This window comes from Myotis myotis, unplaced genomic scaffold (assembly GCF_014108235.1).
Source record: "Myotis myotis isolate mMyoMyo1 unplaced genomic scaffold, mMyoMyo1.p scaffold_m19_p_18, whole genome shotgun sequence".
Lineage (NCBI taxonomy): Eukaryota > Metazoa > Chordata > Mammalia > Chiroptera > Vespertilionidae > Myotis > Myotis myotis.
The window spans coordinates 3,264,818-3,281,815 of NW_023416322.1; the positions used below are offsets into that span (position 1 = coordinate 3,264,818).

General features: G+C 52.9%; 2 protein-coding genes across 2 annotated transcripts; both read right to left on the reverse strand.

The window, feature by feature from the left end:
• Nucleotides 1-2,307: 2,307 nt before the first annotated feature.
• LOC118673220 (early nodulin-75-like) lies at nt 2,308-5,452 on the reverse strand. Its single transcript, XM_036343808.1, has 3 exons — nt 5,337-5,452; nt 2,705-3,899; nt 2,308-2,340 (listed from the first exon to the last, which is right to left on the reverse strand). Exons 1-3 carry the CDS (start codon nt 5,450-5,452, stop codon nt 2,308-2,310), a joined length of 1,344 nt encoding a protein of 447 aa, XP_036199701.1.
• Nucleotides 4,760-14,236, reverse strand: CREG1 (cellular repressor of E1A stimulated genes 1). Its single transcript, XM_036343416.1, has 4 exons — nt 13,853-14,236; nt 10,330-10,449; nt 8,458-8,646; nt 4,760-5,212 (listed from the first exon to the last, which is right to left on the reverse strand). The coding sequence occupies exons 1-3, from the start codon at nt 14,213-14,215 to the stop codon at nt 8,458-8,460; spliced, it is 672 nt and encodes a 223-aa protein (XP_036199309.1). The 5' UTR covers nt 14,216-14,236; the 3' UTR covers nt 4,760-5,212.
• Between the last annotated feature and the right edge of the window lie 2,762 nt (nt 14,237-16,998).

A 16,998-nucleotide genomic window follows, 5' to 3' on the forward strand; every position in this document is an offset into this window, starting at 1 on the left:
CTGGAGGTTTGAGGGTTTGGGGTGTGTGTGTGCCTGCCTGCCTGAGTTTTGCTCTTTCTCTCACTTAACCATTGTTTCATTTTCCTTCCCCTGCCCCCTAACTTTGGCCTCATTTTTATCTAATTCCTACCTTAATTGGTGACATCGGTCGGATGCATGTAGGAACACGCCATTTCCCTAGACTTGATGTTATGGTGGTGGGTGAGACGAGGGCTGTGCTGCAGTCAGGCTGAATGGAGAGACAGACTACTTGTGCGTTCACAGCGTCCCTGCTACCTGCTTGCTGTTGAGTAAGTCACTCAACATCTCTGGGCTTCGGTGCCCTTATCTATAAAGGAAACTGATGGAGTTGGTCTGAGCTGGCAGTTCTGAACTTGGCCTGAATTTGGAGCCTTCATAGATGATGGTGGGAGTGTAAAATGCACAGCCATCTGGGAGAACAGTTTGGCGGGTTCTTAAAAAGTTAAACATACATTCTCCGTGTGATCCAGCCACCCCCTCCTCAGTATCTACCCAAGACAAAAAGAAATATATGCCCATAGGAAGACTTTACATAAAGAGTCACAGCAGCCGTAGCCGGTTTGGCTCAGTGGATAGAGTGTCGGCCTGTGGACTGAAGGGTCCTGGGCTCGATTCTGGTCAAGGGCACATGACCGGGTGCAGGTTTGATCCCCAGTAGGGTGCGTGCAGGAGGCAGCTGATCAATGATTTTCTCTCATCATTGATGTTTCTATCTCTCTCTCCCTCTCCCTCCCTCTCTGAAATCAATCTATATATATAAAAGCCTAAGCAACCGTTTGACTGGTAGCAATGATGAGTACTGACCACAAGGGGGCAGATGCTCAACACACAGGCATGGAAACATGGAACAGACTGATGAATCTCAGAGGGAAGGGGGAAGGGGGGAGGGCGGGAAGAGATTAACCAAAGACCTTATATGCATACTAGAGGCCCGGTGCACGGATTCATGCACCGGTGGGGTCACTCAGCCTGGCCTGCGGGTATTGGGCCAAATCCGTGCGCTGGTCTTCTAGTAAAAATATATTTTTAAAAAAGAGTCACAGCAGTTCTATTTGTAAAAGCCCCAAACTGGAAACCACCAAAATATTTGTCAGCACATGGATGGATAAACAGGCTATGGTGTTTACATTTTTGAGAAAATTCAACCTATAGGTTACCAATTGCCATTTGAAGCAAAGGAAAGTAAATCAACTAGTATTCATTGGGTTTTTATTGTTATCTATTTTTAAAATAGTTTTAAAATTGATTTTTAGAGAGAGAGGAAGGGAGAGGGAGAGAGAAACATTGATGTGAGAAGGAAACATCGATCGGCTGCCTCCAGGCCTGTGCCCCGACTGGGAACTGAACCATCAGTCCCTTTGGTGCACGGGATGGCGCCCAACCAACTGAGCCTCACCAGCCAGGGCTTTATGGGGTTTTAGAGTCCAAATTATCAGTAAACTAAAGTCAATGACACTGTTACCTGTCGGATCCGGGCTCTTTCACACGAGCAGTTTACATGTACCAACTGCCTTTCCCGGGGCTGGGAGTCTCTCTAGGAAATAAACATGGATGTAGAATACCATCCTATCTAATAAAGAGGTGATATGCACATTGACCCTCACACCCTCGCACAGGATGGCCACCCACATGTTGTCAAAAGATGGCCACCACAAGATGGTCAGCAGGGGAGGGCAGTTGGTGACCAGGCCACCAGGGGAAGGCAGTTGGGGGCGACCAGGCCTGCAGGGGAGAGCAGTTGGGGGAGACCAGGCCTAAACCAACAGTTGGACATCCCCTGAGGGGTCCCAAATTGGAGATGATGCAGGCTGGGCTGAGGGACACCCCTCCCCAGTGCACAAATTTCATGCACCTGGCCTCTAATTGATGTATAAATTTGTCTGTCTCTCCAACAGGGAAAAATCGGAAGTGACTTATATGTTCCCACACCGGGGAGTGGTGACAGCACTGAGCTCAGCCTGGCCATATCCCTCCCATTGATGGAGCTTCTCTGATTCCCCCAGTCCCTGTGGTTCTGACAGGGACTGAGCTGAACCCCAAGCTGGGGAAGGACCCAGGACCCGGGCTGCGCCAGTGAGGGCACCCCACTCCCAGCCACAGTGACCATTCAGGAATGGCTCCCTCCCAGGCTGGGAAGATGCCGCCTCTTTGCTCTATGATTGCTGACTGCAAGTGAAACCAACTCGGCGGGAAGAGGACCAGGGCAGGAAGGCGAGCTTTGAAGGAATATGTAAGGTCAGTGAATTAAAGGGCTCTGACTAGGGCTTCTGTCACTAGCAACAGGGGCTAATACAGGCCATTGTTGATCTGATGAATATTCTGCAGCCACCAAGCCATCCTTACGGACTCTAGTAACATAAGCTTATGACTAAGTGAAAGCAGTGAGATACACGATCAATGATCTTATTATTCAATGTTATAGTTAGGCATTTATTGGAAGCAAAGATTGGAAGAAAACACATAAAAATGTTAGCAGCTATGCTGGCTGGGGAGGCGGTCATGTTTTAAACTTTTTAAATGTTCCATATTTTTCACACATCTTACAATAAATACTAAGGGAAAACTAAGAAAAAGATGAAGCTTTACTGGTTGATTTGTTCGTCCCTCCATTCTGCCTTCTCAGATAAAAATGTACAGAGCCCCTGGCTGTGAAGTGATGGTTTGGAATTTCCCTAAGAAATACTGACACCAGCTTGAGACAGAGCACAGTGGTTTCTGTTCTCAGTGCAAAGCTGAAAGCAAGCCCGTCGCAGGGCAGCGTCCCTTCCTCCGTCACTGGGTCCTCCGTCACTGGGTCCTCCGTCGCTGGGTCCTCCGTCGCTGGGTCCTCCGTCGCTGGGTACTCCGTCGCTGGGTGCTCCGTCGCTGGGTCCTCCGTCACTGGGTGCTCCGTCACTGGGTCCGCCGTCACTGGGTGCTCCGTCACTGGGTCCTCCATCGCTGGGTGCTCCGTCGCTGGGTGCTCCGTCGCTGGGTCCTCTGTCACTGGGTGCTGCGTCACTGGGTGCTCCGTCACTGGGTCCTCCGTCGCTGGGTGCTCCGTCACTGAGTGCTCCGTCGCTGGGTCCTCCATCGCTGGGTGCTCTGTCGCTGGGTGCTCTGTCGCTGGGTCCTCCGTCGCTGGGTGCTCCGTCACTGGGTCCTCCGTCGCTGGGTGCTCCGTCGCTGAGTGCTCCGTCGCTGGGTCCTCCATCGCTGGGTGCTCTGTCGCTGGGTGCTCTGTCGCTGGGTCCTCCGTCACTGGGTGCTCCATCACTGGGTCCTCTGTCACTGGGTGCTCCGTCACTGGGTCCTCCGTCGCTGGGTGCTCTGTCACTGAGTGCTCCATCGCTGGGTCCTCCATCGCTGGGTGCTCTGTCACTGGGTGCTCCGTCGCTGGGTCCTCCGTCACTGGGTGCTCCATCACTGGGTCCTCTGTCACTGGGTGCTCCGTCACTGAGTGCTCCATCGCTGGGTCCTCCGTCGCTGGGTGCTCCGTCACTGGGTCCTCCGTCGCTGGGTGCTCCGTCGCTGAGTGCTCCGTCGCTGGGTCCTCCGTCGCTGGGTGCTCTGTCGCTGGGTGCTCTGTCGCTGGGTCCTCCGTCACTGGGTGCTCCATCACTGGGTCCTCTGTCACTGGGTGCTCCGTCACTGAGTGCTCCGTCGCTGAGTCCTCCGTCGCTGGGTGCTCTGTCGCTGGGTCCTCCGTTGCTGGATGCTCCGTCACTGGGTCCTCCGTCACTGGGTGCTGCGTCACTGGGTGCTCCGTCACTGGGTCCGCCGTCACTGGGTGCTCCGTCGCTGGGTCCTCCGTCGCTGGGTGCTCCGTCGCTGGGTCCTCCGTCGCTGGGTGCTCCGTCGCTGGGTGCTCCGTCACGGGGTCCTCTGTCTGGGTGTAACTGAGGGAAGCGTGATAGGAACGAGGTGGTCAGGACGTTTGTGCTTTGCCTGCGCTGGGCCCGCCCCCTTTCACAGGGAGTTTCTCGTCTTCATTGGCTGTTAGCAGGATCCAAGGCGCTTCGGCTCCTCGGTCACCCCTTCTTTCTACTTTTCGTTTTCTCTTTTCTTGATCAGAACCGGCCTTGCCCTCTGGGCCAGCGGCTGTCCCCGTCCCAGGCACTCATGCCCTTGCAGGTTGAGGCCAGGACGCTGTCCCTCTTCTGCAGGACGTGGGGTGCAGGGGAGCCCGAGTGTGTGGCATGGAGGGAGGGAGCATGAGACCAGGTGTCGCCTCCTGTCCCTTCAGAGCTGCCCTGCCCCAGTCATCACCACCCACAGTATCACTCAGCTCAGTGGTGAGAAGCAACTGACGCCTACACACAAAGTGGTCTGCAGTGCCCCCTGGTGGTCAATAACAGGAACATATTCTGCCCATTCAACCTGTGCCCCCTGCTGTGACCCAGTGGTTGTCTTTCCTGTGATAACAGGTATGTTTTTACATGGCACCAAGTGGTGAAGACAAAACTCCCACGAAATAGGTAGAGGGGGAAATAACAGATAGGTGCCCTCAAACTAATTCCACCACAAGCACGTCAGCACCGAGGCCCTGGGGGCAGAACCTTGACCAAGGCTGCATTCTGGCCTCGCCCCCAATTCTGGGTCACCATGAGCTGTGTATCAGAGGGAAAGGGCCGAAGGATTCCCCTGAAGCGTTGAAGCAGGGTTTGACTCGACAGCACGCTGACATAAAGACACAAAGGGTCGCCAGTGCCAGTGAGAGTAAGGAATATGAGCATCTTAAGAAAATGAATCCAACTCATGTCATTAAAATAATGCTTTTAATTATTGATGCTTTGAATAAGAAATCCGTTGTACCAAGGTTAATGTAAGTCATTCTCTTTTTCTATTTTTAATTATTTTTCTTCACCAGAGGCTGCTGGCTGGGTTTCGGGTGAGCTCATTGTTGTCTTCAAACACAGTGACGCACATCCGCCCCTTTCTCTGAGCCGCTGAGGGCTCTGCGGGGCTGCCTGGCACGCCTCTATGGGGGATTCATCTCGTCTTCTGAAACCAGGTATATAAGTAAAAGGACAAATTTAAATGTCTAAAATTTAGCAACCTCGTTTCCAAGAAATTCAGTGGCAGTTCTACTTGATGCTGTAACCAGGCTGATCTCCGGGACCTTTCCCACAGGGGACCCGAAGCCCTCGGGTCTCTATGAAACATCCTAAGAACTTCACCGGGTGGTTAAATCCGCCAAATGCTGCTTCACCTAAACAGAAGGAGAGAGGACGAAGGATTATTTCATTAAATGAGCTGACATCTTACAAGGTAGTTCATTCTAGGGAAAGACTAGAGACACTTCTAACAGTTTAAGATTCTGAGCTAATTTCCACCGCTCCAGTGTGGTGAGCAGCGCCGGAGACTGGAGTTCTGTATCCAGGTGCCCAGGAATCTTCACGCCAGCCAGCACCCTCTTGTGCAAGGCTGCTGCGGCCACATGCACGGACATAGCGCCGTTCAGGCCGTGTGGTTCTCTACTCAGAATACCTGAAGGTTTAAAAGACAGACACAGTTGAGGACAAAAGGGTCCTGAACATTAGGGCAGAGGAGCGTTAACCAGCCGGTGCCGGACGGTGTTGAGTCCAGCTGGGACCCTTTTCCTGTTGCGGCCGGGACCACGGCTATCAGGAACTCCATCTCCCGGCATGGGAGGCTGGGCAAGTTAGTAACCCGTGACCTCTCCTTACCTGTCCTTACTAGGGCCAGGTGGGCACAGCCGAGGAGATGGCACGAGGCCTGGTGCTCAGACTGAACCATGAGCGGAGGCAACTGAGGAAACTTTATCGAGGGCGTCAGCAAGCACCTCTGTAAACATTAAACCTTCATTCCATGTGCAGATGTGCCCATGGCTTCTGCCCCAGCAGCCCAGCGAGGCAGACCGACGTCCGTGAGCCCCTCACTGCCCAACTCTGGGGCATCTGTGCTGAGCCATCTCAAAAGACGCCTCTGAGAGCAGCGGAGTCTAGGGTGCAGGCGGCTTCACGGCATTTGGAGAAGTCACATCCTCCAAGTCTGATCTGGGCCGACACCACAGGGCAGGAGCTCCCACAGCCCCTGGGAGGGGTCCCTACGGGTATCACTGTCCACTCCCCGGACCAGTGGACAGTGCTGGTGGCAACCCGAGTGGGCAGCATGGTGGTGGGGCCACTCCAGACTCTGCGCCTGCCTCAGAAGGGCCACGCCCTGGCACGTCTTTGGTCTCCCCGTCAGAGGACACGGAGGACATACGCCCGCTTATCTCTCAGCTGCAGAAAGGCCACTCGCCTGTGAAGCGAGAACCTTGGGTGTGTCTCACTCACTCAGCATGGAGAGTTAGAGAAAACATCTGTATTTTGTTATTAAAGTGAGCATCGCCCCTGGGCATGTTACTTATACAAAGACTACAGGCCCTGTGCACGGATCCGTGTGCCAGTGGGGTCCCTCGGCCTGGCCTGCAGGGATCGGTCCGAAACTGGCTCTCTGACATCCGCCAAGGGGTCCCAGATTGTGAGAGGGCGGTTTGGGTGACACACCCTGGAATCGGGCTCCCTCCTCTCTGGTTCTGGGTGCGTCACCCAAGAACCACAGCTCCCAAGTCAGCTCCTGCGTTGAGCGTCTGCCCCCTGGTAGTCAGTGAGCGTCATAGCCGGTCAGCCAGTCACTTAGGCTTTTATACATGTAGATAACTGTACTTCAGAGATGCTTATGTCCTGTGAGCGTCCCCTTCAACCTTGAAGAGTGGGCCTGCCATTTACTGACTGTCCTGGGTGATGTGTTGCCCGGCCGGCACACTGTAATGGCGCCTCTGTGTCCCTATAAAGCGAGGTGGCGTTTCCAGCCCCAAACCTGCCTGTGCCCCTTCTCCTGCAGGTGCGTGGACTCTTTTCAAACAAGCAGCTGAGAACCCGCGTCTCAGATGATCAGGCTGGCAAGTCGCCAGCACTTACGAGACGCCTGCTCTGTGCCATGCATTGTCCTAGGCTGTGTTTAAGATTCAGGAATAAAAGCTGAGCCCTGACCGGTGTGGCTCAGTGGATAGAGCGTCAGCCTGTGGACGGAAGGGTCCCGGGTTCGATTCCGGTCAAGGGCATGTGCCTGGGTTGCGGGCACGTACCCAGTGGGGGGTGTGCAGGAGGCGGCTGATCGGTGTTTCTCTCTCACTGATGTTTCTAACTCTCTATCTCTCTCCCTTCCTCTCTGTAAATAGAAAAACATCGATAAAATATATTAAAAATAATAAAAGAAATAAAAGCTGAGCTTTGCTGTGAAGAAATGCAGTTGTGGTGGGATGTCAACAGTCCAACGTGGACCTGGCCTGTGTGGAGGAAGACAGGACACACAGTGCCGGGAGCAGAAGCCCGAACGTGAGCTACACCTATGTATCCCCACCTCACCTCCGCCAACAGCGGTCCGCTAGGAGACCCTGCATCAGGAGTGACACCGGAGCAGGAGCCGGCCGGCCACCAGGGGGCGACTCGAGGGGCAGCAGAGCGTCATGGCAGGAAGCCGGCGCTGCTCCCCATCTCACAGAGGAGGGACCACGTTACCTAATTCATAGGTTGCGGTGAGAGCAACGAGTTGATACAGATAAGCAACCCACACTGCACCCAGCCGGCAAGAGCAGCTCAGCAAACACTGGTGCTGTTGTTACTGTTGTGGCTGTGGTTGCATCACCGCCCGGGAGGCCGTGCGGATGGCAGGGATGCCAGGGTTACAGTGTACCTGGGGAAGATCGGTCCCTTGTCTTCCTTCATTTGACCCCTGACTTCATTGCAAAGCACCTGACCGCACCTCCTCAGGCCCTGCTCTCCTCCCTCATTCTCTCCCGTGGCTCTCAGCCTCCTCCCTCTGGTGCCCACTGGCTGGCAGGGGACCCACTCAGCCCCCCGGGCACCCCCAGGCCTGGGGGCTGCTGGGCATGGGGCCATGTGCTCAGACTCGGGTGGGGTCACTCAGTCCAGAGGCACCCAAGTCTGAGTCTCATGAGAAAAGGCCATCCCGGGTCAGAGCCCACAGCACAGCCTCAAACGGGTCTGGCCTGCAGGCAGAGCTCAGGGAGTCCGGGAACTGGGGTGGAAGGAAAAGCTTTCCTTCCCATTAAGCTCTGACCGAGGTTTATCATCTCCTTCAGTGAGGAATGTAGGCAGCAAGCCACCTGGTGACAGTGTACCTGGGCCCGTCACCAACAGAAACACAGACGCTTTCATGTCACATTAGAGCTGCTGCAGGTGCCTTAATGTTACTGAGCGTGCTCATTAAAGAGCCAACATATCACGATACCACAATTACAAGACATATTTTATGACTGTACTTCAATACAGTCGTTTGCTTTGTAATCCTATGTATCTTATGCATTAAAAAAATACTATTGTGAGTGTGGCCACAGGCCCTACCAGACTGCCAAAGGAGCCACGCCCTGGCTTCGGACCCCTGGTGAGGGCTCCGAAATAAGGTGCACGATGGATAAACACACACCTACTGAAATGTGGCGTTATAGTATTCCTCGGGCGTCACGATCTTGGGTCCACCGAAGTAGTCCAGGAGCCAGATGTTGGTTATGTTCAGCTTGGCAAAGAACCAGCTGTGGCTGGAAGGCCAGTCTTTCATCTCAGGGTGGCGAATGAACAGCGACTGCTTTGCAACGTCAACCTCGGTCTCATTCACCTGAAAGACAGCGAAGTGACCAGGCTCACAGTGGGGACAGCCTTCTCATCTGTTAACAATGTGATTCTAGCATTCCACACATCCTAAGCGTTCGGTTACAGGTCCTGATTATTTTTACTGTTTCTTTTTTTCAATTAAGATATAATCCTATATAATAAAAGCCTAATATGCTTAGTGTCTGGTCAGCCATTCAACCAATCAAAGCATAATATGCTAATGATACGTTAAGGTTGCTCAGCTGCTTGCTATATGATGTGCACTAACCACCAGGGGGTAGACCTGCTGACCGGTAGGATAGCTTGCTGCTGAGGTCCGGCTGATCAGGACTGGGCAAGATGGGCCGGACATGCCCTGGAGCCCTCCCGTGGACCACTCCAGCCCCAATGATGCACTGGTGTGGTCCCTCAGCCTGGCCTGTGCCTTCTCACAATCCGGAACCCCTTGGGGGATGTCACAGGGCCGGTTTCAGCCCAATACCCCAGGCCAGGCCGAGGGACCCCACCAGTGCATGAATCCATGCACCGGGCCTCTAATTCAGAATAAGACAAGAATAAACTCTGTGTTTCGAGTACTCACAACTGTAAAGTGACTTCTGTTGCCCCTGTATAGATTGTGAAATGATCACCACAGCGAATTTGGTTAACACCCATCGCCACACATACTAGTACTACAAAAATGCTTTCCTCTTCTCTTTTTCTTTCTTTCTTTTTTTTTTTGTGATGAGACCTTTTTAAGGCCTACTATACATCCTGATCATAAAAATAAGGAAACAAGAAAGTGTGACGGAAGCTTGAGTAATGCAGACAGCAGTGAAGAGCTCACATGGAGATGAGAATGGGCGTGGACATGACAGACCAGTGCAAGCCCGTTTTCATTGCTAAACGGTAATTTTGAGCTGGTAGAGGACTGGCAAGAGGCACTAGCACGAATGTGCCTGGTGCTAATGATGTATCCCATTAGCTCATTCATCCCAGGACAAATGTGTGGGAAGCACGGGCTGCAGGTACACAAGGTGAGTCTTTAGAAGACACAGGGAGTCAGGAGCACTTGCTGCCCTGCCCACGAAGGGCACGCAGACACAGAGATGCCTCCACATAGAACTTCGAGACCATAAACAGAACTGGCCCACGAAACCGGGGTCAACAGGTCAGGAAGCGAGTCCCTGGCTGGGCCATCAGTCAGTGCTCATGACACCTTGCCCTCTGTACTCCCCACGGTTTTACTGAACCTCCTCCCTCCAGCACTCACCCCAAACCGTCCGCATGCACACCGGGACTTAGTAATGGATTCTCCCCTCCTAACCTACTCAGGACGCTCTCTGCTCTAAGCCACGGTCAGTGTGGAGACCGGAAGGGCGCATGCTGTCCAGTGGACAACACGGCAGGAGAGTGAGCTTGGGCTGAGATGTCCCTTATTTAGGGGCTTCCCCGCTATTAGATCTGTTTGACCTCAAGAAATAGTCCCTTTTGCTCCTGAGTGTCTGATTGAACACCTCTATGAAAACAACTGATGAAATCTTTGGCTGCTTGTGAAATTACTTCATACATGAGGACATGCTCTAACTCTGCATCTCAATCACAAACCAGCTTTATTTTATTCTCCAACTGTCTCTCCTTCATTGTTAACAAGATGACGGTTAACTGGCTCTTCTAAAGCCGGTCTGTTCCTGCAGTAACTACGTACCTTGGTTACAGTCCCTGACAGGATGATGTGAGCGCAGAGGGGGCTTTGGGGGTCAAATCCATGTTTCCTGCAGAAGTTAGTCTGCGCCAAAGACATGGTCAGCGTAGCAGATGGATTCTCCTGGAGAGAGAAGATGAAGACCCTCTTGTGAAACACTGAGTCTGGAGAGCAATCATTTCCACATCGTGCACAGACACCATGCCCAGAGCTCGACCAGTTCTTCCAGAAAACAATGCATTGTGAAACACCATCTTTCACTCCAGACAATGTCTATTTGATAGAGAATAATCTTGACCCTCTCTCCAAAAAGGGGGAGGGGCACTCACATTTTAAATTTAACTGACTCAGAGCCCTAGCCGGTTTGGCTCAGTGGATAGAGCGTCAGCCTGCAGACTGAAGGGTCCCGGGTTCAATTCCGGTCAAGGGCACGTACCTGGGTTGCAGGCTGCTCCCTGGCCCCAGCCCTGGTTGGAGCAAGTGCAAGAGGCAACCAACCAATGTGTCTCTCTAACATCAGTATTTCTCTCTTTCCCTCTCTCTTCCCCTCGCTCTAAAAATCAATGGAAAAATATCCTCGGGTGAGGATTAAAAACACTGACTCAGAATTATTTTAACACTTTTTAAACTCTTAACTTGCCCCATATTCCCCAGAGAAATTATTATTACAGTACCACCCAAGCACAAGGCTGCTCTGTACCCTCAAGAGACCTCAAAGGGGTAGACGCTAACGTGAAACCAGTGCATAAAAACACCAACTGCTCAGCTAGCCACTTCCACAGCTTCAGCGAGAAAGTGGCTGAGTCATGCTTCTTGGTGATCTTGTGCTGGCAGACACGGTCACGGGATTTCAAAACAGGAGAAGTTCATTCTTGCTCTGACAGCAAGAGAACGCTTGGACTCAGAATTGAGGCAAGCAATATTCCTAGTTCTTTCTTCTGGAAGCCAGCTTCACCAAAGGCATTGCCGGCAGACTGCAGCCAAGTTCACATGTTGCATTTTAGACTGCTGAGCTCTTTAAAGGCAAAGGGTCTTGTGCGGCGAATTCTGCCATGTCATGGTGACCCATCAAAGCAGTCAGTCAGAAGAAATCTCCTTGAAACCATTTAGCCAAATATTGGCGTCTATACATTCTTAGGCAAGGCACCCAGGAAAGGCAGAAAAAGAGAGGGCGGGGGACTGGGACACGGTCTCCTCCTCTGTGAGTTTATAGTCTGGTTGAAAAGTCAGACATAAACAAAACTTAAATACTGCAAAACAAAGATACGGAAGACGTCATAAGGCAGCACATAACTAATTGCCAAGTGACTGGTACAGTTAAGCGGTTTTCAAGTTCAGTGTGAAGAGCCGTCAGTAGGGCCTGGGGTGACACAGAAGCTGTAGGGAGCTTTGTGAGGTATTCAAAACCAGGGACCTGTGTCTGCAAAAAGACAGAGCTGGGAAAGTGTAAGAGGTGACTGAGAGAAGGGAGAAACCCAACTTGCTTGAAGGAGTGGCTTTCTGAGGGGAGTGGGTGGGGGGAGGGTGGTTCCAGGCCAAGCTCAGGAGTCGAGGTGATCTTTTGTAGGCTGGCATCGGCTGGGGATTTTTAAAATGCCGATTTTTGGGCTCCCTTCCCAACCTGGGTTCATGCATTTCATTTCATAGCGGTTCATTTTTTTTTTTTTAAATCCTCACCTGAGGATATTTATTGATTTTAGAAAGGAAGAGATGGAGAGAGAAACATCTTGTATGAGCCCCAACTGTGGACCAAACAAGAAACCTAGGTATGTGCCCTGATGGGAAATGGTGCACAGGATGATGCTCCAACCAACAGAGCCACACTGGCCAGAGCAGGTACATGCACTTTAAACAAACACCCAGGCGGGCCTTAAGCTTCAGATGTAAAGGTTTCCGAACAGAAGGCAATTCCAAGTGGTTCATGTCAGAGGAGGAGGACAAGTAGAAACTGTAAACCAACCCTGACTGGTTAATGATGGAGTCAGACTATCTCTGATGTGGCCTTGCCTTTTCGCTCCACCGTGGAAACCTGCGATCCTGGGCAGGGTCTGTCTCTTCCCAGACCTGTCAGACCTGGGCTGAGTCCCTGCCCCTCTGAGCCTGTCTTCGTCACAAGTTTAAACATGTCTGCACAGCAGTGGTTCTCAACACTTCCCCCCATCAGAAGCATCGGGGTGGGAGGGGGCTGTTTTTTAGGGAAATGTATTTTAATAAAATGCCTTGTAGAGTGTTGGCTCGCAGACTGAAGGGGTCCAGGCCCGATTCTGACCAAGGGCTCTGATCAAGGGCACGTATCTGGGTTGCAGGCTCAATCTCCAGCCCCCATCCAGATGTGTGTGGCAGGCAACCCATCGATGTGTCTCTCTCACATCAATGTTTCTCTCTCCCTCTCCCACTCTCTCTACAAGTCAATGGGAAAGTATCCTCAGGTGAGGATTTTAAAAAATGCCTTGGCATCGTGTTTAAAAGTCCTCCCAGGTGACTGTATTTGCAGCCGAGGTTGAGCCCCACTGACGGAGTGGAATGAGCCTGCTCTGAGCACAGGTGCCAGGAGCAGAGCGGGCTGGGAATAAGATGGTGAAGGGGGGGGGGGTGGGGGTGCCTGGGCTAAGGAGGCAGCTGCTTCTGTTTTTGCTCAAACCGTGCGACCGCCACTGTCACCTGATCTTCCAATTTTTCAAGAAGTTACAAGTTTAGGTTTTTAACTGAAATCTCAATTTTTAAACGATGGAACTAACTCAACTTTATTTTAAAAACAAAACAGAACCTTGTGTGGGCCAAGGAAAACTGGTTGGTGGACATACTCAGTTCATGAGCCTGTGGGCTGTGTTGTAAAGGGGATGGACCTGTTTGGCCACTGGCTTTGGGATAGTTACTTAACCACCTAAGCCTCACAATAAGGACAGCAACACCTCCTCAAAGCGCTATCAAGAGACAAGGACCAGAAAGTGATGGTCCCCCCGGCGCATAGTGGGTGCTTCATCAAATATCACTTGCTTTCATCTTATCTTTACCAACTTGGTTGTCTTTTCCCACTTGACCTCAAATCTGGGATCTTTGTCAAAAGACTCTCCACCAAATCGAGCTTCAATCGGAAACTCTGTGTGGCTCTAGCATCCCAGCTGCATGTCTGACACCTCTCTTGGGAGGGCAGGGGTCCCCCGTAGTTGTAAACCTGGCTTTGCCCCTAAAAGGTGGGCAAAGGGTGAGGGGGATGGACTTCCCATCAGTTCTGCCTCCCGCCGAGGTAGCAATGTGCACAGGAAGCCCACAGGCTGCTATAACCATTGTTACTGTCCATGATGTTGGATGCCAGCTTCTTGGTGCAGAAGGGAAGGTTCTCAATTCGGAAGGCGGGGTAGGCAAGAGAAACCTTTAGGAAGTGCTTAACTCCCCAACAACCTCAGCGCCCTGTACAGCTTTCCCTGGTGGAGCCCAGAGTCAGGGGTGGTTGCCCGGGTCCCTCCCGGGCGGGTGCAGGTGACAGTGGAAAGCATGGCCCTCCGGCCCGGGTGCCCACGCTCACCTGCAGGTTGCCCACCAGCTGCTGCATGGGGCTCAGGTAGAAGTAGGGCACGCCGCTGCCCGCGCCCGGGGGCCCGTCGCTGAGCGACAGGACGTCGGCGAAGGCCCAGCCGCGCACCGCCTCCTGCGTGGAGATGGTGGCCAGCGCGCCCCAGTCGCAGACGTGCGTCACGAAGCGGGCCACGCGCGCCGCGTCCTCGCGGGGCGGCAGCGGCGGCAACAGCCCGGCGGTGTCCCAGTCCCCGTGGTCCCGGCCGCCTCGGCCCCGCGCCGGTGCCACCAGCAGCGCCACCAGGGCCACCAGCGCCGGCGCGAGCAGGGCGGCGAGCAGCGCGCGCGCGGAACCGTGGACAGGCCCGGCCATGGCGGCGACTCTGGCGACAGTCCGGCCCGCGCCCTCCAGCGGCCCTGTATTAACCCAGTCGGGGCCACGCCCACCGCGGGGAGATCACGCCCCTTCCGAGAGGAGCCAATCGGAGCCGGGGGAGAAGGGGCGTGCCCCAGGTCGCCCAGCAACCTGCGGGCTTGGTCTGTCAGTCTTCCCGAAGCTCCGCCCGCCTGTCTGGAAGGATTGGGAAATGCCCAAGTGGGAGGTTGTTTTGTTTGACACGCGAGAAACCCGGGCCCCAAAAAAGTAAGCAACTTGCCTAAGTCGTCCTCTGGGAAAGGAGCGACCCCGCGCGCACACGCACGCACACGCGCGCAGCCCCGGGCGCCTTCCCGGAGTACCTTTGGATCTGGGTCTCGGGCCTCCGAGAGGAAATGCTGCCTTTTCTGCAGTTTCCCTTTTCTGTTTGCTTCACTGTCCGCACCAAAGCGCAGCAAGGTGCCAGGGATAAGGAACAGGGCCCAAAGTTTAGGACACTAGCCCCAGCCTCTCTCGGACGGTATTCCGTGCCCGAATTTGAACTCATCCAAACCATTTGGGGACCTTTAAGTCATCAGGCTTGGGGGCCAATGCTTTCAGAAATGTGTTGTCCTTACTGACTCTCCTCACCCCATGTGAGTTCCATGTCCTTCTCTCCTCCCAGCAAGGTCCTTTCCATTCAGGCTGCCTCCTCCTTCTGATGTTCCCGGGTGGTCATACCACCTGACCGACATCCTTTATCATTGTGAGCTTTGTCATATGTCCTCAGAGTGAGTCCTAATCTTTTGGCCTCAAGATCCCACCTTAGTTGGCATGAATGCTGCCCCTGTGCCATGCAGGAGTTTGTCAGCTGGTGATTCTGGCTCTGGCCTTGGAGGCTGTTGTTCTACAAGGTGAAGTCATTTCACCCAGCAGCTGGGGCCAGTCATGTGAGCAAGGATGGGACACAGGTGTGTGAGCCAAAGTCTCCACTTCCTGTCTCAAACTCAGCTCCCTCTAAGCAGCCGAGGTTCCCAGGTTCCTTGGTCAGAACTTGGGTATGAGAACAAGCTATTTACTCCGGGGCCCGGATGCCATACCCACGGCTTTCACATCCAGGTCAAGGGGTTGTGAGCAACCCTTACACCAGGTTGGTTTCTTTTTTAACCTCCGAGTTTGGAAAAGCATCAAGCTAGATGGAATGCTACGTGGGAGAAATTTCAGAGGAGGAAAATCAGATTATCATTTTCAAAACAAAGACTCCATCCAAATAGTGTGAGTGCTGCCAGTGACGAGTAGTTCCTCCTAAACCTGTGAAGGGAAAAGCATGTCCGTGATTTCAAAGTTGGAGTCCCAACCCCAATCTGCCACTGTCGAGCCATGGGGCCACGAGGCTTTCGCCTCACCTTTTGGGGCCTCAGTTTTTTCATCTAAAAGGAGGAGTTGGGTTAGACAATCTGACTCCTCTTCTGGCTCTAGATTCTATTTTTCTAACGTGCGTGCCCTTTGTAAGTTTCATAGTTTGAATAATTTGTTTGCAAGAACATAAAAAAATATCATTTTGCCGAAACCGGTTTGGCTCAGTGGATAGAGCGTCAGCCTGCGGACAGAAAGGTCCTAGGTTCGATTCCGGTCAAGGGCATGTACCTGGGTTGCGGGCACATCCCCAGTGGGAGGTGTGCAGGAGGCGGCTGATCGATGTTTCTAACTCTCTATCTCTCTCCCTTCCTCTCTGTAAAAAATCAATAAAATATATTTAAAAAATATATATTATTTGTTGTTTTTTGCTGTACCACTTTGTGCTGGTGGACAAAATCACAACAGCCCTCCTATAGCGGCATCACAAAGCAGTGCCTGGGCTTGGTCCGGCATCGGAGCAGGACAAGTCGCTCTTTGGGGGCAGAAATAGAATATTGGGGCCTAGCTATAATTATAAAAAATATTAACATGCCCTGTTATCCAGGAACATCGATGAGAGAGGAACATCGATCAGCTGCCTCCTGCACACCCCCCACTGGGGAAGTGCCCGCAACCCAGGTACATGCCCTTGACCGGAATCGAACCCGGGACCTTTCAGTCCACAGGCCGACGCTCTATCCACTGAGCCAAACCGGTTTCGGCTTGTTCTGATTATAGAAAGCACATTCTAACCTGGCTGGGAGTTGTACACCCACCAGGACCTGGGAGTCAACCTTGGACCTGAGAGTCTACCTTGGACCTGGGAGTCTACTTGCCCCTGGGAGTCTACCTTGGACCTGGGAGTCTACCTTGGAATGCCTCCCATTCTCCTTGAAGAACTGCCTATTATCATGGAAAGATTAACAACCTTGTTGCCCAAACAGTGGAGGCCCCCCCCCCCACCACCCCCCCTCCCGCCCCCAACCCATTGCCTATTTCCTCACTGTAATACCTATTTTGCATATCCATTCTCACTCCTTTTGCCTGCTTCCCCATGTAATCTTTATCCTGCCCAATATAAGCAGCTGGCTTATGGGAGGGTGGTGCAGAGCCGATTTTTGTGGGTGACCTGCTGCTCTCCCACGCTGCCAGCAGGATTGGAATAAACGCTCATATATGATTCAACCCTGTCTCTGCTGTTTGGTTCAAGTAGTGGCAGGCAGCTGGGATCCCCTGGTTGTCCGGTTTCAGGTCTGCAAACCCCCAGTTTGAAGCACCTCCCCTCAGGGTCTGTCTTTGCACTGCCTATTCCCCACGCCCAAAATGCTGTTCCCTCAGTATGGAGGTGGCCACCTCATGCCCATCCAGATCTCCACTCAGATGTCACTCTTGGAGGTGCCTCC